Here is a 19,602-nt window from a genome sequence, read left to right on the forward strand (position 1 = left end):
AAAAGCGCAAAGATTGGTGACAATAAGACCCAGCAGCTGCTGTCCCTCAGCTGAGGACGTTCAGCTTAACTGGGGCGGCCAAGTAGAAATCTGTTGCAGAAGCGAAACAAACAGCCGTTATTTTCCTGACAGCAGGCTCAGCGGCTGAACATCAAGCAGCCACTAAACATGTTGGACTCTCACTTGTTGTTGAGTGGAGGAAAAAAATCGCTCTCTTGCACTTACTATCTTTATCATTGTTGCACTCTCCTCCTACACACGAAGCCCAGAGCGGAATCCAACAAGTTTATGCCTGTTTTACAGATGGAAGAGCAGGAAGCTGAAACAGGTAAAGACCAGAGGAATCTGAGCTTCAGGAGTTTTAAAAGCTGTGACTGTCCTGCAGCTCAGAGAACGATACGCTCAGGCTCATGTCCAGGTCTATTTATTCATTATTTTCTTGTTAGTTAATTTTAAAAACTTTAGGAAACATTTTCATGTGGTTTGCTTAACATCCATGGTAAAAGGTTTAATGTATTTTAGATTTTCAGACTGTTGAAGTGGTTTCTAAAGTTTTATGGTTCCACTTTAGGATATGATAAACATGATCAAGCTTTGAACTTTGACCTCATTTAGAAAAACACTAAAGATCCCAGATTCTTTCCAGCTTCCCTGTAGTTCAGATAAGTTTTCGTTTAGTTTGACGTATGGAATTTGACTAGGCCATTCTAGCGGGATCATTGTCTTGTTGATGACCCAGTTAGGACCAAATTTCATCTGTCTGACTGATGGAGGTCAAAACCCGCTGAATGAGTGAAAACCAGCCCACATCATCATCCCTCCACCACCGTGCTTCAGGTGTTTGTGCTGCCAGACATCCTGCTGCTTGTTTTCCTTCAACCTTTCCTCTCTGCAGAATGATGGAGTTCAGATGGTCTTAAAATGTTCCACAGATTGATGGGAATTACTGATGTTGTTCCAGTTTCACCTTCATAGTTGATTTGATTCAGTTCTCGTAGCTTTTACATTTCCAAAGCACGTTTAATCTGTTGATCTCGTGAGTTTACAGTGCAGAAAAAAATGAACTAAATGTTTGTAGGAATAAAACGGCAGACAAGAGATCAGGTGACATCGATAAAACAGGTCAGAAGTAATTAAATATCATTGGAATTAGAAAACACAACACGGTGGAATAAATTGGGTTCAAGCCGCTGCACCAATAAATTTGAACGCATTTAAAGGTCATCCTCTTTAAATGCATGATGAGATGCTTCATCTCAGTTTTATTTGCATTCTGAAAAATCCTGAATATCAGAGCAGAAACATTACATAACTCTAAACAGGAATACATCTAGACAGAGAGCTCGAACACACATTCCCACCCACACTGCCATACCTCAACAAAACAACAGAAAGAGGCTCAAACACACAAATTAACTACCTATCATGGCGAAAATACGTTAAACGATTAAAGAAAAGCAGCTTTAAACTGAGAAAAACGTGTTTTCCTTTGTTCAAAATCGGCTCTCTAGACGTGTTTGAAACAAATGTGACAGTTATGAGCTCTTTAAGGAAAAATCTAATTAACTCCAGTTACAAATGCGAGTTAGACAACAAAGATTCAAAATAAATCTAATTAACTTAAAGCGAAGGGGCTTTAAGTAAAGATTCTGAAAACTTGCAGTGGTTTGAAATTGTCTACTTATTAAAAAGGTTCATATTTCAGTCATATTTTAAGACTCAAATAAATTTGAGACATTGTGAAAGGAAGTGACTTTATTTTCTGTGCAGCCCTTTAAAGTCTGTAGGACCTAACATTCACATTTTGCACATTTTTGTTTTTCCGTTTGGGTCTTTATAGCTTCTAGAAACAGTTAAAGCACAAACAAAATCCCATCCTGTCGTTCTCTGGCAGTTTATTTTTTTCTTGGTGTCTGGAAAACGAGTCATTTCAAAAACCTGTGCTGTTGTGTAGCTGCTCATCAATATGCAGCCATTTTCACATGTATATGTGTGGGTGTAAACAGATTTGGGGGCGTGGCCACCAATACTGATTTACATAAAAGTGACAGCGCTCATTCTGAAAATGGGCAGAACTGATCAGACTGAAATGTCATTATCTAAGAATGATTTTGTTTAAAAAATATATAATAAACATGTTTTTATAGCCTGTAAACTTTTCCTAACCTCTTTAAAAGAAAGCATAATAAGTCCCTTTTAATACTTTTGGAGGGTTCTGAACATAACAGTGTTGGACTGTTGGATGGAAACAAAACACTTTGATTTAAAATGTCTTGGATGAAGCTGTTAAGGCTTTACACTAAAAACAAGATGTCCCATGGACATTATGGATATTGTGAATATTATGAGTATTTGAGTTTGATTTGCATTTCTAAAATGGAAGATGCATCATTTCCAGCCAAAACTGCCAGATACCCCAAGCAGAAGGTGGTGGGGCTTTTAGCCCAGACCTGCTGGACGCTGTGATGAGTGGAGTTATCTTCATGTTTGTATTTCGTATGGAGCGAACGCTCTGCATGTTTCTCAGCTGAAGAGGAAATGGGTTTGATGTCTCCATCATTAGGAGCCAAACCAACAACTGGAGCTGATTCCTGAAAAGCTTTGCTGCCACGGCTGAATGAGGCGCGCTCCCTGCATGGCCTGTGGGCGTGTGGCGGCCATGCCATCTGATAATATCATGTGTCAGCTCAGCATCTGTGGAAAGTGTGTGTGTGTGTGTGTGTGTGTGTGTGTGTGCTCAGTCTTTAAAAGATGTATTGTTTAAGACAACAGAAAAGGAAAAACAGAGAAAAACAAAAACTCTCTTGTTCTCTCTGAGTTCTTTGTTTTCTTGATGTGAATTTTTTACAGAGATTTTATAGATTTCAACAAACCGACTCTTCATTTTGTGTTTCTCATCTCCAGTCGGATCGTGGATCTTTCTGATCTCTTCAACCTTTAAAAACCAAATGTCTCCATTTTCATTAAACGTTCCTCCATTCTCCACATTTTCCCTTCTCTGTTCCCACTCTGTCTCAGTCTTAAAGGGACAGTTAGGAAGTTACTGAGGTAGGGTTCTGTGGAGTAGTTAACACAGTCAGTGGCTTACCTGCAGCAGAGACAAATCCTTCTGAAGTGAGTTTTCAGTTCAGACCCTCCGTCTGAAGGAAAGTGTAGAACAACAAGCTGGTTTTTTCCAGGCTGGGTTAGGATGCATGTGGATGTGCCTCTGAGCAAGGCACTTCTCCCCAGGTTGCTGATCGATCAGCGTATGAATGTGTCGTTATGGGTGAGTGTCACTGGGTGAATGTGACTCAGGTGCTTATAGTGGTGAGGCAACAGAAGCAGACACAGAGGTGGCAGAAGAACTAGATCAGAACCGTTAACTGCCCTGTGATATGAGGAACTGAACTGTTCATCTGGACTCATCTGGACCCGTGGCGTTTGGGTCGGCAGTTCTGGAAGGACGGATTATTTCCACTGAGTTCTATCGTCTTCTTCAGATAAACTCAATCCGACTCCCCAGAGACCTGCTGTCAACTCGGCTCCGCATCCTGGACAGCATGATCCGGTGTTGCCTTCAGGCGCTCCTGGTTGACATGTTTCTGTTGCCAACCCAACCGGCTCCCTCCGGCTGTGCAGGAAGTCGCTGTCACCACGGAGACGGTGGCGCTCCACGTTCCCGTGACACTTCAGATAAAAACGTTGTTATTTTTTCCTCCTAGAGCTTTAAATATGTAAATATTCGTTCAGATTTACAGCTTTTCTTTCTCCTTTTAGCAAATTAGACATTAAATGAAGCTGCTTCTATAACGATGGAGCTGCAGGAAGCTCAACTATTAAAAAATGACATTTTATGGTCAAATCTGGAATTTTGTCTAAAATTAGATGGAAATATTTGGGTCTTTAGACATTATGTTGCATATGAATGTGGGACCTTTTTATGTACTTACTGCAGTAATGCATGATCTTATTAGCCTGCAGCAGTAGAAACGAAACATTAACATTTCCTGTTGATTCTTTATACTCTGGTTTATTTGACTCGATGATGGAGTCGATGGATCAGCTGATAATCTTCTGTTTCTTTAGAAATCCTTTGGATGCATGAGTCTGGATCTCTCGGTCTGAGCAATAAATGCTGAGTTGATCCTCCTCTAACCATCATGTTTTGATGAGTTTTCCAGTATAATCCCAGTCTGTTTTGACCTGTAGCTTCCCTTCGTTCCTCTGAAGAACCTTTTGCTCCACTTGGCTGAAAGTGTCTCTGAAAGCTCCTATACATCTTTACCCCCTTCCTGTTATACACAACCATTTGTCTCCGTGACAACCAGCGGAGACCAGGAAGAGAATGGATGTGGGGGCGGCCATGGCAGTAGTGGTGTTGATTGTGGGCGGCAGGATGATAATGAGAGATAAATTGTGACTGTGTTTCCAGCAGCTCATTGGTTAGCAGCTTCATTCTCTGATAAAAAGAGACTTGAGAGCGCCCCCTGCTGCTCTGGTTTAGTTGTGTTGGGGTTTGTGTTTCAGTGGAGATGAGTTTACAGGAATTCAGTGTTGGTTTCAAAGACAAAAGTCTGTTCCAGTGCTTCACAGTAACCTTAGCTGAGCTTACATTTCTATCTTCAATATTAACAAATTAGTGACAGAGGGATTTAAACCTGATAGTCCAGTAGACTCGGTTTGATTAGAGACCAAAACTTCACCATCTGCTCCACCTCCAGCTGCTGTGGCTCTGAGTCAAACCAACCTGTTCCCCTCCTGGCCTGTGGGGGCGCTGCACCAAGAACCACTGAAGGAAACGACACAAAAGCCTCTAAAGACACTGAGAGCAACTTCCTTCTTCACCAGATGGAAACAAGATGGGGGCGTCAGATTTAAGTGTTGGAGGATTTCTCTTTAGTCTTTGGCTGAAGATCAGGAACCATTTCTGCTGCTAGCACTAGGCTAGCACGTTAGCTTTGGTTGTATTTACCCAGAATTCCCTGCGCCATAGTCCACTTCCTGCTTTTGGAGCGGTCTATGGTTTGATTGGCGTTCACAGAACCAGAGTTTACTTTTTTGGTTCAATTAGCATTCGGACCTCACTAAACGGACTGGATTTGGATTAAAGCGACAGAACGGAGGGAAGGAAGAACACAGGAAAAGACCGGGACCAAAACACACCTCTCTTATTTTCTATGAATAGAAAAAAACAATCAAGATGCAACCATGCTTTCATTTCCTCTAGGTAATCATTAATTCTTTCATGGAGTTGTTATTTTCATTCTTAATATGCTGCAAATAAATGATGGGTCAAAACCTGTGAAGCAATAAACGTTCGGATGCTCCTGGTGCTCAGATGAAGATAATTAATGTTTTTAAAATTTGTTTTTCACAGATTCAAACCTGAAGCAGTTAGATTCTAAGACATTAACATAAAAAACAAATGAGAATATCCTTTTTTTATTTCCTCAACTGTATTTTTACAGTTAATCACCATTTTCAGAAAACAGACTTAATGAAATGATAAAGTGAGCGAGGATACTTGGATCTGGAACAGGAAGTGATGCGCTTGTGCAGCTGAGTAAACTGACTGTTTTGCTGCTTTTATTGCTCAACAATTGTTCATTAAATGAATGACAGAATCTGAATGTATATGAATAAGAATATTCTGGGTGGATAGAATGTGATTGTAGTTGGTTTCTGGAGAATATCCGCTCCGTTCCTGGTTCTGCAGAACCTTCAGCATGCAGGACGAATGCAACTGGATCTGTTTCGGTTTAACTGCTGAAAATATTCCAGGGATCAAATGAATCATTGAGATGAATCTGAAGGCTTTGATTCGGAGCCGGTGGGTTCAGGTGAAGTTAAAGTAACGGAGCTGTGAATGTTTTTTGTGACATCCTGTAGGAAACCGTTCATGTCAGCTGGAGCTGGTTGGCTCCTCTGGATTCGAGGCCTTCTCTTCGCAGAGCAGCTCAGTCAGTGATTCGTCACACTCGGTGGCATGAGCTCTGGGAGATCCTCCGAATGAGTGGGAGATCCAGCATCCGTCCCCTCCCCCACCTGCTTCTGAAGAAACAGATTTTCCTCCCGAAATATGCTAAAAATATACATTTACTGACATGCTTTTTATTGTGGAGGAAGCCTTTTGTTTTTCAGCTGGATAAACGTTCAGGAAGCGTCACGTTGATGGAAAACCTCGTTTGTTTCTCCGTTTCCTCAGAACCGACGTTCAGGTTTATCATCCTGTGGAGACGGATGGTCATGGCACCCGCTGCCCAACGCTCCATGAAACAGAGCAGGCTTTCTTATGTAATGCTTCTGGTTTTCCCATGAGATGTGTGTGTGTGTGTGTGTGTGTGTGTGTGTGTGTGTGTGTGTGTGTGTGTGTGTGGGTGGGTGTGTGTGTGTGTGTGTGTATGCAGCACACAGATTAAAAAGGGCCGGTCTGCTTTGAGATGATCTTTGCCTGAACCTGGAGTTTCTTTAGCCTCCTGGTTCTGCTGAGCAAGTCCATGTCAGCACAGAACTGAAAACCTGAGTCCAAATGTTTGGTGCCTCTCTACTGCCTCCTGGTGGACAAGCACTGCTCACACTGTGATCCTACATCCCTGATGCAAAAACATCCAGACTGTGCAGGAAAGACTAATAAGGAATAAACTGGCTATTATTATTATTATTATTATTATTTCTTTACCATACTTAGAAAATAATTGCACCTAACATACCAGGCTTTTTCTTTCCAGAAGGGCAAAAAAAAAAAAATCAAAGAATAAAGTTGGGGAAAAGAAGCAAATGAGCCGCCATGAGGGGGCGCTGCACTCTGACTGAAGTGATTTTTGCCTTTGTGGATTTTTGTCACTTTGCTGATTCTGCATTCATTTCATGTCCTGCAGTGGAGCTGAAGGCAAAACGTCTGAAATGAACCGTAGAGCTGTTTTCAAAATTCAGAACTTCGACTTTAAACTTTGGAAAAACAAAATAAATAATCAGTTTTATTCTCCATGTTTTCACACCCAAACAAGGAATATATACAGTATATTTATATATATATTTATATTTATTTATTTTTCCAAAAAAGAAATGATTGTTGCATTAGTGTGGATATGAATGGTTTGGGATGGAGAAACAAGCTGAGGGAAGAAACTGTGTCTGTAGCGCCACCTGAAGGTAAAAACCTAAACAGTATGTGTCCAGGATGTGTGGGGTCTGCAGAGATGTTAGCTGCCCTTTTCCTGACCCTTGACCTCTATAGGTTCTGTATGGAGGGAAGGTCAATAGAGTGATGGAGATTATGAGCCAGAATACAGTTTAATTAAATGACTGTAACAGATTAAATGTTATTTTCTGTAAACTCCTGAAAACCAAACATCCCTGTTTTAGTTAGGACTTAACAGATGATGGATTATTATAAGAAACAGGAAGATTCAGAAAGCTTTGGTGCTGGTTGCTATGGTGATGAGGCCCAAAGCATGACTCATTCCAAAAGGCAGGTAGAGAGTTACAGACGGAAATATCCATGTTTTAGTGCATACTCTGTAGATGTGGAGATGAAATATATGGAGTTTTAAATCAGAAAGTTTGAGTCTGACATTTGTTTTTAAATGAAATCTTAAATTAAACCTGAAGGGACTGAAAATGTTCCATCTGATGAAACTCCTCATGGCTTCTTGTTGTCCTCTGCAGGTGGCCATTATTGCAGGAAACTTTGAGCTCGCCGAACTCATCAAGAACCACAAAGACTCTGATATAGGTGAGTCCGGATCGTTCCATTTTGTCCCTGCTGAGTCTCTTCCTCAATCTCACTCCGGATACATTTCAAATCCCCCGATCTTTTCATCCTCTTTAATGACTTTCCTTTATAATCCCCATGCTGGATTATCAGTGTGTTGCCGTGGGAACCAAAGTTTATCCTCGCACCAGGACAAACCTGGCGCTGATTCGTCCCTGGGCGTTAGGACGAAGGATGTTTGTCCTGCAGGAACTGATTAAATCAGTTATTTCATTCAGATGTTGTGTTGAAATGCGCTCTGGTTTGATGTGGTTGGGATTTTTTAAACTCGGATCTGCAAGAGAAGTCCTTCTTTTAGCAACCAAACGTCCCCAATGTTTATTCAGTTAGTCGTGATTCAATCAACACTTTTATTAAAATGGTAATATTTGATAACTTCAGTTTCAGAAAGAGATTTCCACGTTCCCTTGAGCTGAGTTCATGTGCTAAAGAACAGATGGAAACAAATTTGATGAATAAGCTCTGATGTAGCAAACACTGCCATCCATCCTTACCAGAGGCATGAAACTCTGAAAAATGGAAGAACTCTCAGTTTTTCTGAGATCTGTAGTTCATTTTCGTTTTCCATCTCTACTTCCTGTGTGTTGCAGCCAGGCAAAGCCTCAACATCCGATAAAATATGGCTTTACGTAGCCAGGTTGATTCGCTCCAAACCAGTGGACGGAGTTACGCCTAAATCACATTTTCGTTTTAGCTTTTTTGCAACATTTCAAAGGTTCACTCAACATTTGCATGTTGATTAGATGGATGTTTGCTGATTCTGTTATTTTGGGATGCCTGCCACTGTGTTAGTTCTGGCTCTGTGGGAACAGCGTCTCTACACGCCTGATGTTCACATAACGGATCACAGTATAAAACTGACTTGTGTTTAATTTGTGTCGTCACACATGTATGTGTAACTTTTTCTCCACAGTGACAAAAAACAGACTGTAGAGCCCTTAACTACATATAAATGATTGCGCTAAAATTATGAAAATAAAATGTGGATAAAATATATGAATCAAGGTTTTGATGTTGTGGAGTTTGAATCCGTCCTCCGATGCCACGCTGGAAACTGGATCACAAACCATCTCAGCCAAAGTTTTGAAAACAGGGAACATTTTCCCAATTGAAGTGATCAGAAGTTGATTCCTGATCCCACAAGCACAAAATCATTTCATACAGCTGCAGAAACATTAATAAAGACATTACTATGAGCAGATTATTAGCCTTTAATATCCCATAATAATCCACCAACATCACTGGCTGGTAATCAAGTTCCTCCTTTCACAGTGAAACATTCAGCAGCTGCAGTTTTCTGCTCAGACTCCAACTTTGTTTCACTTTTCATTACAAGAGATTAAAACTGGAACTAAGACTCGAGTCTCAGGCCACGAGTCCAAGTCAAGTTTCAAGTCTTTAAGTTAAAAAGTCGAGTTTGAGACTTTGACTCAAATCTGTAAGACGGCTGATGTTCCAGTTGGTGACTGAGAATCTCCATGGCGACGGTTGTTGTCCTTATGTAACTGTACTGAGCTGCTTGGTGAAGGAGTGAGTTAGTTGCAGTTGGTCTCGTTTTGTTGCCTGTTAAACTCAGGAAATGATCAGCAGTTTGGTTCAGGTTAACTCCTGGTCCTGGATCAGAACCGCCTGACCGCCCTGACCCGGTTCTGGTGCCACAGAGACGATTCAGGGATTAGAGAAAATGAGAAAAGAAGAACAGACAAATAAATAAAAAGTAGATGATGGAGGGAAGAGAACGATGAGGCTGAGGGAGGGAGTAATCTAATCTGAAGATGTAATCCTGCCATTGTTGACCTCATCAGCAGCAGCGACCCGATGAAAGTGGAACACGACCAAAACTTCTCTGCAGCTGTTGGAGCGACGGCGTCCCGACCAGAACTTCCTGCCTTCGATTTCAAACCAAAGATTCATTTCTTAGGACCAGAGACTCAGACCCAAACCAGCTGCACCATCACCCCCACCCTCCATCACCTCCACCGTCCATCACCTCCACCTCAATCACCTCCATCCTTCATCACCTCCACCTCCATCACCCCCACCTCCACCCTCCATCACCCCCACCCTCCATCACCTCCACCTCCATCACCCCCACCCTCCATCACCTCCACCTCCATCACCCCCACCCTCCATCACCTCCATCACCTCCACCTCCAATCACCCCCCCCACCCCCACCCTCCATCACCCCCACCCTCCATCACCTCCACCTCCATCACCCCCACCCTCCATCACCTCCACCTCCATCACCCCCACCCTCCATCACCTCCATCACCTCCACCTCCATCACCCCCACCTCCACCCTCCATCACCCCCACCCTCCATCACCTCCACCTCCATCACCCCCACCCTCCATCACCTCCACCTCCATCACCCCCACCCTCCATCACCTCCATCACCTCCACCTCCATCACCTCCACCTCCATCACCTCCACCTCCATCACCTCCACCCTCCATCACCCCCCACCCTCCATCACCTCCACCCCAATCACCCCCACCCTCCAACACCTCCACCTCTATCACCTCCACCGTCCATCACCTCCACCTCAATCACCTCCATCCTTCATCACCCTCCACCCTCCATCACCCTCCACCTTTCATCACCTCCATCACCCTCCACCCTCCATGACCCTCCACCTTTCATCACCTCCATCACCCTCCACCCTCCATCACCCTCCACCTTTCATCACCCTCCACCTTTCATCACCTCCATCACCCTCCACCCTCCATGACCCTCCACCTTTCATCACCTCCATCACCCTCCACCCTCCATCACCCTCCACCTTTCATCACCCTCCACCTTTCATCACCTCCATCACCCTCCACCCTCCATGACCCTCCACCTTTCATCACCTCCATCACCCTCCACCCTCCATCACCCTCCACCTTTCATCACCCTCCACCTTTCATCACCTCCATCACCCTCCACCCTCCATGACCCTCACCTGGAAGAACATTTAAACAGTTTGTATTTCTCAGATGAAGTTCAGTTAATCCCAAATATAAACTTAAAATAAACATGTAGAAAAAATCTTGTTTCTAGTTCAGCTGTTATTAGGACCAGGCTACAAAAAATACAATTAAAAGAGTAATGAGAAAAAAGTTTTATGACATTAAAGTCGAGTATAAACTCATAATATTATTAAGTCATAATAAGAAGAAAATTGTGTGACAATAAAGTTGAAATATTAGGATAATAAACTCATCATATTACCAGAATAAAGTTGCACCATTAGGAGAATGATGCACTAATTTTATATCATGAAAACACTTTCAGAATATCTTCAAGGTTTTATGATAAAAATGTTTCGTCTTTCAAAAAACAGAAAATACAAACAAATAATAAACAGAAGAAAAGGCTGAATGTTTTTCCCTCTAGAATGAATTCTAATAATTCCTGTGAGATGTTTTCATATTTATGTTTCGACCTTCATTCATGCTGCTTCATGTTTACTGAAAAATCCATTTTAATGAAAACTGTTTTTCTCTTTGTTAATCTACAGTTATTTATGTTCAAAATGAGCAAACACACAATTTATAAAAATGATTTGAGAAGGAGAATTAGGTATAAGTAACAAAAACAGAAAGTTTTACGAAGGCCTAGTCAAAGTCTCAACCTAAAGGTGATTGAAATGTTGTGGTGAGACGGTCAGAGGTCCAAATGTCTGCAAAATTTCAAGTTTATTTCTGAATCATCTGTTTTAGTTTCTCTTGTGGGATAAAAATAACATCTTTAGCCACTAAATCAGAAACTACAGGCGCCGTTAATTTCTGCTGTCAGGGTGAATTATTTAAACTACACATCAGCAGCAGGTCTAACGATAACCTGACGAGAAAACCCAGAAACCCAACCCTGTGTTTCCTTTGGCGTGAGGCTCGGCGATCCGGTGAGGAACCTTCAGCCGAGTGTTTTATCGCCTCATTAAGCCGGTTATGAGTTAATCCGTCAGCGGCTTCATCTGTTCGCTGTCGTTTATTCTCATCCAGAGAGCAGAATAATTAAAGTCCGGTTTGAACTGTGTGGAGTCGGGAGGCATCTCACCTGTGGGATCATTTTCCAAATGAGTTCCTGTTCTCTGGCAGCAGCGGCGGCTTCACATGCACCAAACATGAGCCGGATTATAATCTGTATTTATGCATAAAAATATGAAAATGGGATCAAATTTGGTCCAGAGGAAACTTCAGATGCATCTGAAAGTTTTATCTCCGGTTCAGCTTTTATCAGACTCACCTTTAAAAACCTAACAACACCTGGACATACGTTGAGCAGAACAAACCAAACAGCCTTCAGGATGAACTCCTGCTGCGTTTCCATTTTCTGCTGCAGATTACTGAAGACAATAGCAGATAATCTCCACAGCTGCCAGGATCCGAGGTCACGGAGAAACAATAAAACCCGACCAATGAGAAACTCCAGCATGACGCTGCAGAGCATCATCAGCTCTGGTGTGACTGCAGATATCTGCTGGTCTCTCCTCCATCCACTGGAAGCCGGAGTTAGGATGATCAGACCCACACTGTGATAATCCCACTGCATCATCCCAACACACACAGACCAGAAAACACCCTGACTCAGCAGTTTCCACTTTTCTGTAGGATTTATGTTGAAGCTGTCAGATTGTTTCTGTTTTTCTGATCTAAAGAGAAAAATGACTTCCTGACACTCCTGAGCTCCATGTTCCTGATCCGGATCCAGATCCTGATCCTGATCCTGATCTGGATTCGGATCCAGATCCTGATCCATGTTTCTGATTCTGATCCTGATCCAGATTCGGATCCAGATCCAAATCCTGATCCAGATCCAGATCCAGATCCAGATCCTGATCCATGTTTCTGATTCTGATCCTGATCCTGATCCAGATTCGGATCCAGATCCAAATCCTGATCCAGATCCAGATCCAGATCCTGATCCATGTTTTTGATTCTGATCCTGATCCAGATGTAGATTTGGATCCAGATTCAGGTCCTGATCCTGATCCATGATCCATGTTCCTGATGCAGGAATATGTTTCTACATGTTCCATGATCCAGATCCAGATCAGGATCCAGATCCAGATCCTGATCTGGATCCATGTTCCTGCATCAGGGTTTGTTTATCCAGATTCCAGGAATATAAAGATTTCTTTCCTGTAAAAGTTAAACAGAAATAAAATCCCTGCACTCTGCTAACAACGTTCAGCTGAAATGACATTTAAAGATTTGCTTTGGTTTCATATTTTGGTTCAGTCAGAAGGTTCCAGGTTGGATCCATTTAACAACGAATCCTGAGATGATTTAGTTGTTGAATTGGAAAAGGACAGAATGTCTAATCTGTGCTGCTCATGTGTGTCGTATTCAGACAATCAGAAGATTGTGGCAAACAGCAGATTAAGACAGTTTAGACTCTGACACCATGCAGTTTGGTCCAACAGCCTGATGATTTTTATACTTTTTCTCATTTTCTAGAAGCCAAAACTTCTCCTTAATATCTTTAGGTTCTGCAGAACCAGCAGCTCTGAAATTGGTTTCTAGAAAACAGATTGAACTCAGAAATCACCTGATTATCAGGTCCAACATAAACACAACAGACGGATACAACGCATGAGGAACAACGGCCTAGTCAATGTTTAAACCTAGTCAATGTTTAAACCTAGTTAATGTTTAAACCTAGTCAATGTTTAAACCTAGTTAATGTTTAAACCTAGTTAATGTTTAAACCTAGTCAATGTTTAGACCTAGTCAATGTTTAAACCTAGTTAATGTTTAAACCTAGTTAATGTTTAAACCTAGTCAATGTTTAGACCTAGTCAATGTTTAAACCTAGTCAATGTTTAAACCTAGTTAATGTTTAGACCTAGTCAATGTTTAAACCTAGTCAATGTTTAAACCTAGTTAATGTTTAAACCTAGTCAATGTTTAGACCTAGTCAATGTTTAAACCTAGTTAATGTTTAAACCTAGTCAATGTTTAGACCTAGTCAATGTTTAAACCTAGTTAATGTTTAAACCTAGTCAATGTTTAAACCTAGTTAATGTTTAAACCTAGTTAATGTTTAAACCTAGTTAATGTTTAGACCTAGTCAATGTTTAAACCTAGTCAATGTTTAAACCTAGTTAATGTTTAAACCTAGTCAATGTTTAGACCTAGTCAATGTTTAAACCTAGTTAATGTTTAAACCTAGTTAATGTTTAAACCTAGTCAATGTTTAGACCTAGTCAATGTTTAAACCTAGTTAATGTTTAAACCTAGTTAATGTTTAAACCTAGTCAATGTTTAAACCTAGTTAATGTTTAAACCTAGTCAATGTTTAAACCTAGTTAATGTTTAGACCTAGTCAATGTTTAAACCTAGTTAATGTTTAAACCTAGTCAATGTTTAAACCTAGTTAATGTTTAGACCTAGTCAATGTTTAAACCTAGTTAATGTTTAAACCTAGTCAATGTTTAAACCTAGTTAATGTTTAGACCTAGTCAATGTTTAAACTAGTCAATGTTTAAACCTAGTCAATGTTTAGACCTAGTCAATGTTTAAACCTAGTCAATGTTTAAACCTAGTTAATGTTTAAACCTAGTTAATGTTTAAACCTAGTTAATGTTTAGACCTAGTCAATGTTTAAACCTAGTCAATGTTTAAACTAGTCAATGTTTAAACCTAGTTAATGTTTAAACCTAGTTAATGTTTAAACCTAGTTAATGTTTAAACCTAGTTATAGCTGCAGTGAAAGATCTTTTTAAACTCTGTAACGAGTCAAAATGTGGAAAAGTTCAAAGGTCATGAATACTTCAAACAGTTAAATATGTTCAATGTAAATCTGAACTCATAATGTTTCCAGTCAGTGTATCCGGACTGCGTCCCGTTTCCTCCGCGCCGCTGACGAGACAAATTAACGGTCCGGGTCACTTCCTGTCGGCGCAGAGCCACTTCCTGTCAGACTTCACGCTGCGTTTTCTTCCTGCAGAAACAGAATCAGAGGCAAACAGTGACTGCAGTCATTCTGTCTCTGCTGCTGTTAGATTTACATTCCTGGAAGTCCGGATGCGGCCAGTTGGGATCCGGATCAGAACTTTCCAGGCTTCTTTAAAAATCTTAAACCTTTTTTCACTTTAGCTGCTTTCTCTGTTGGACCATTTTAAAAAGAGTTTTTGTCCTTTTTAAGCAGTTTAGGTCATGAAAAAGTTCTTGAACTCAACGGAAGAATGAATATTTACTCAAAGCTGAGAACTTTGACAGAATCAGTTTTAAATGAATCTCTCAGCTGTTTGTTTGCAACAGAAACTCTGTTCTCAGGTTTCTCTCCTCGGCTCTGGAACAAACTCCCTGAAAACCTGAGACGTGCAGAAACTGTTGGATTTTTTCAATCAGAGCTGGAAACATGTTTCTTCTGATCCAGCAGTCTGACTAACGAACTCTTCGCCTACTGAGTTCAGTTTGAAGTCAGATTTAATTTGGTTACATCTGTTTCTTTTCTGCTTTATTTTCTTCCTCTATTTCCTGTCTGGAGCATTTCGGATGCCCAGTGCATGATGGGTAAATAAACAAGCTTTTAACTTGGTGAAAACAGAAGTGTGGGACGGAACCGGCCCAGTTGGGTTCTCCCAGCAGCAGAACCACGGTGATGGAGGACATTGTTTCATCATGTAGGCCACACGCTGGAGTGACTGTACCACTCTGGATGTGAAGGACCGCCCCTCTATGAGTTGCTAAGCAACAACAAGGACTCCTTCCTCCAAAGAAGTGGCTCAGTTTCCTGTCCCTTCATCCCTCCTTCCAACATCTGGCTGAAGGAAATCCGTTTCTTCAACTCTGGTTTCCAGTAAAACCAGCTGCTTGTTTCAGTGAAGTTCTTCAAGTCAAAGTCAAATAAATCAGCCCAAATATCCGGGAGGAAACGTGGATCTGCACCAGTCTAGTTCGTCCTTAGGAACAGTTTCCAGATGCCCAGAACATCCACTGAAGTCAGAATCGCATCTAAAATGATCAAATCTGCAGGAAGAGAAACTTTACAGCTTGAAATCAGAGTTTGTGTTCATATTCATGAACAGCCACTGAGTCCCAGCGGTTTTCCTAATTCCTTCTCAGCCTGGATCTGACGTCGTTCCTGTTTCATCCAAACAAGCCTGAACGACCTGAGCGTTGCACCAGAAACTGGTTTTCCTGCCGAGGTCACACAGCCTTTTTATTCATGAGATAAATTTAGGTTGTTTATGTTCACATCAAAGCTTTTCTCATCAAATTCCACCTAAAAACCATATTGAGATTTTTATTTTGTGTTACTGTCAGACTTTCTGACAGTAACCCTGAATTGCTTCAATTCAGGGTTTTGTTGAATCATTTGGTTATTTTTACTCCTGTTTTCTGGGTAAAATCATAATCTGGATGTTCTCTCCTTTTTAAATCTTTCTTCATGTTCAGTTAAAGTCTTGGCCGTCTTCTCGCTCCTCTTTCGACTCGTAGACGCTGTTTTCACCTCCTCTCATGGCTTCTGAGTCTTTCTTAGTTCAGCTGCAAGCAGAGGAGGTGATGAAGTTAAGAGCTCGTCTTTTCACTGAATCCATTGTTTTATTCCTCTGTTTTTCAATATGTGTAAAATGTGCATTAATAGTGTTGGTTGCCACACATGCTTGATCATGTGACTGTAGCCCCTCCTCCAGTCGGCTGTTTGCAGCACCAAGAAGTAAAAATGCTATATGTATCAAATATAATGCAACACCTTTAAATTGGGCGTCTGTCTCTTTAAAACATCCTGAAGCTCCGCCTTCAGCAGCTCCTATAATGAGCTCAGCAGTTCCACCAGAAGCTTGCTAATTGCTGCTGGCTAGTCTGAAGGAGCTGAGATTAGCTTAAAAGATGAAATAAATTCTCAAACATGCATGAAAGAATGAAAGCAACAGTCCAGGTATGTTTTAAATGATGAAATAACATTATGACATGATGTAAATGATCCTGCCCCTTTAAAAATTCCTTTCAGTCCTCCGGGCCACCTTCTTGCTCCGCCCCTGCATGTTATTTAAAATCTGTTTGCTGTAAGTGGCCAATTGTTTATGATCTGCAAATAGAAAATGAAGCTTAAATTGATCAAATGTTTGATTATAAAGTCAAATCCTGCAGCTTTGGTCCAGATATTTCATCCGGACTTTCTCCCCTCTTCATGGGTGAGAAAGCAGGGAGGGAGGAAATGGGCGGGGCTACGTGCACGCGCTGGTGCGAGCGGAAGAGCGCGCGCTGGTTTTAAAGCAGGCGGCTGGTGGCAGCAGCAGGTGCGGGATGATGTGCGGGGCGCCGCGGAGGAGCCGTCGCTGCTGTCCGCGGTGCTGAAGCGGAAACTTCCGCCTCCTGAGAGTCCAGTCGGACCGGCAGCGGAGCGACCATGAAGTCCATCATCAATGCCTTAAAGAAGGAAGGTAAGCGGAGCCCCGCGTCTCTTCACGCACTTTCCGGAGCAGCTGGACGCGCAGAGTTGGCTCAACTTCAGCCGCCCAACCCAGCCGAACCGAACCGGACTGTGGTCCATTTAAAACACCAGCCGAGTTGATTTAGAGCGTCTCTGTCGGGATGTGGGAAGGTCGGCGCGGATTTCCGAGGCGGCGGCGGCAGGGGAGCAGTTTATAGGTCAGAGATGGAAAATGGGACTCCGGCTCAGTGAGAACACCGACATAGACCCGAACAGAACCGGAGCAGGACCAGAGCAGGACCAGAGCAGCCCGTCCATCTGGCTGTGTGTGAAACAAAGCTGGCAGGGTCGCGTTTTCTCTCCTTAATGAAAGCAGCAGCAGAGCTGATTATTCTAGATATTTGATGATGTTATAATATTCTATGTTAGGGGGAATAAATTGGTCTAGATGTGCAGCTGAATATGATCCATCCAGGAAACAACCTTATGAGAAACTGATCCAGAAAAGCCTCCCTTGTAAATATTCCCTTTCTGCAGCAGGAAATGTGTCACTGACAATTTAAACTCCATTTTTGCTCCATTTTCCTGCAGAGTTGCAGAAGTTGTTCTCCAGGTTTTTTAAAACTTAAAAACATGAAGAATTTCAGATTTTACTCTAAATAAAGTTTAACTCTTTGGCTTTTTCTTGGTTTGATGTTAAATCATGTCGTTGAGGAAACTGAGAACTGTGAGCGTTTCTCCTGGTTAGTTGAGGTTCCAGGAACTTCTGAATCATCAACACGTTGCGTCAGCGCTGACATGCTACTAACAGATAACCAAGTTACCCATGAGTCATCTCATGAATGCAAATCACTGCATTTATTAAATTAAATCACTGAGTCGTCATTCCTCAGCAGAAACTCATGAGGACAGAGTTAAAGGATCTTTAAAAACCATCTTTAGATTAAAATAATCGTTATTAATCTCTTTAAACTTGTGTGGTTGTCAGTAAATTTCCTCGTCATTAAGCGTCTCCAGTGCAGCCATGTTGGTTCGCTGCTCTTAATGAAGGATGAATCAGAAAGTTGAGCTTCATGTGTTCATCGTTATCAGACCGACTGAGCTGGCCTCACCCAAACCCCACATGCTACTTTAAAACATTAATATTTTTAAAGAGAGATGAATGTGTTAATGCATGAAGGGAGAAGATTGATGAAAGGGTGTAGAGGATGAGTGGGATGAAGAGTCTTAAAGATGAGTGTATAAATGAATTTGTACAGACTGATGAGGAGGATGAGACGCTGTAAGGAGGAAGATTAAAACTTTGGTTTTAATCAGAGGAGAGTTGAATCGATGGGGTATTTTATTTTAGTTAATAGATCAACGTTTATCATTTACTTTTAAATTAAATGTTCTTTTAAACAGTCGGCTTTTTGCCACATTGCAGTGAAAGTAGCTGGATGACCAATATTTCTATCTAACTGGATCACGCTGCCATCTTTGAAATATAAGTTTTTGTTTTTGTGAAATCTTGTTTCTGTTCTCCATGGTGGGACTTTCTCCAGAGTTTGGTTTTACAAATGACTCATAAATAATAAATCCTGTTTGTGCAGCTAAAACTTGTTAATGTAGAATAAACGAATCCAAAAGCCTTCCTGACATTTCCTTTAAATCCCAGCTGAAGTTGACAGTGAGGTGACGGGAGGCGAACAGAGCCGTCTGCTGTCAGAGTTAACCACCGCCTGTCAGGCGCTGTGCGGCGCCGCACCGCCATCACGCCGCAGCCTCTTTGTCATTAACGGCACAAAAGGTTGGACTGATTATCAAAAATATAAACCTCCCATATCGACAGCTGTAAACTACGGTTCAACACTTACACTTTTTCACAGTTTCTTTATGATAAGCCTGATCGTTAATTATGTTTTATGTGTCGTTAAAGTTTTTAAATCGTGTTTAGTAATTATCTGTATAACACTAAAGTCAGACTGTGAGTTATCATTTAATCTCTTAAATCCAACCAAATCAGACCAGAATCAAATGGAATAATTAATTAATAATTTGAACAATTATAACTTTAAATAGATTTAGTTCCGATTTTAAAACTAAAAAATATCCATTGAGGATATTAGAGTTGATCCAAAGTATTTGGGGTTTGAAAAGTCACACAAACAAAAATGAAGGTTATTTATTGCCACAATTTGAAACTAAACATTTAGCTTCCTAACTAATTGTTTAGTTTGAAACTAAATACTTAACTTCAAACTAAATGTTCAAAGTTAAATATTTAACTTCACACTAAATGTTTAGCTTGGAGCTAAATATTTCAGATTTATTTACTTAGCCAGCTGAATGTTTAGTCTGAAGTTAAATTGCTAATTAAATATTTAGCTTCGTACTAAAATTTAGCTCTAACTAAAATGTAATTCCAGCAGTTCTGGAGGCTCTGAGGTCCTGGGTTGTTGGAGATTTTCCTGCTGACTGGCTGAGCAGGCGGTGACT

General features: G+C 41.3%; 2 protein-coding genes across 8 annotated transcripts in view; one reads left to right on the plus strand and one right to left on the minus strand.

Annotated features, from left to right (window-relative positions):
* LOC114143663 (SH3 and multiple ankyrin repeat domains protein 2) overlaps positions 1–19,602 on the plus strand; it is a 187,670-nt gene that overhangs the window by 93,754 nt on the left and 74,314 nt on the right. For all 7 annotated transcript variants that reach the window (XM_028015920.1, XM_028015922.1, XM_028015924.1 and 4 more), the window contains exon 11: positions 7,651–7,717. In XM_028015920.1, the coding sequence (XP_027871721.1) occupies positions 7,651–7,717 (67 nt within the window). The remainder of the gene's footprint in view (positions 1–7,650; positions 7,718–19,602) is intronic.
* On the minus strand, positions 7,728–12,511 carry LOC114143686 (uncharacterized). The gene is made up of 3 exons (XM_028015976.1): positions 11,986–12,511; positions 11,797–11,880; positions 7,728–9,405 (listed from the first exon to the last, which is right to left on the minus strand). Exons 1-3 carry the CDS (start codon positions 12,496–12,498, stop codon positions 9,376–9,378), a joined length of 627 nt encoding a protein of 208 aa, XP_027871777.1. The 5' UTR covers positions 12,499–12,511; the 3' UTR covers positions 7,728–9,375.

The sequence above is a fragment of the Xiphophorus couchianus genome, chromosome 4, assembly GCF_001444195.1.
Source record: "Xiphophorus couchianus chromosome 4, X_couchianus-1.0, whole genome shotgun sequence".
Lineage (NCBI taxonomy): Eukaryota > Metazoa > Chordata > Actinopteri > Cyprinodontiformes > Poeciliidae > Xiphophorus > Xiphophorus couchianus.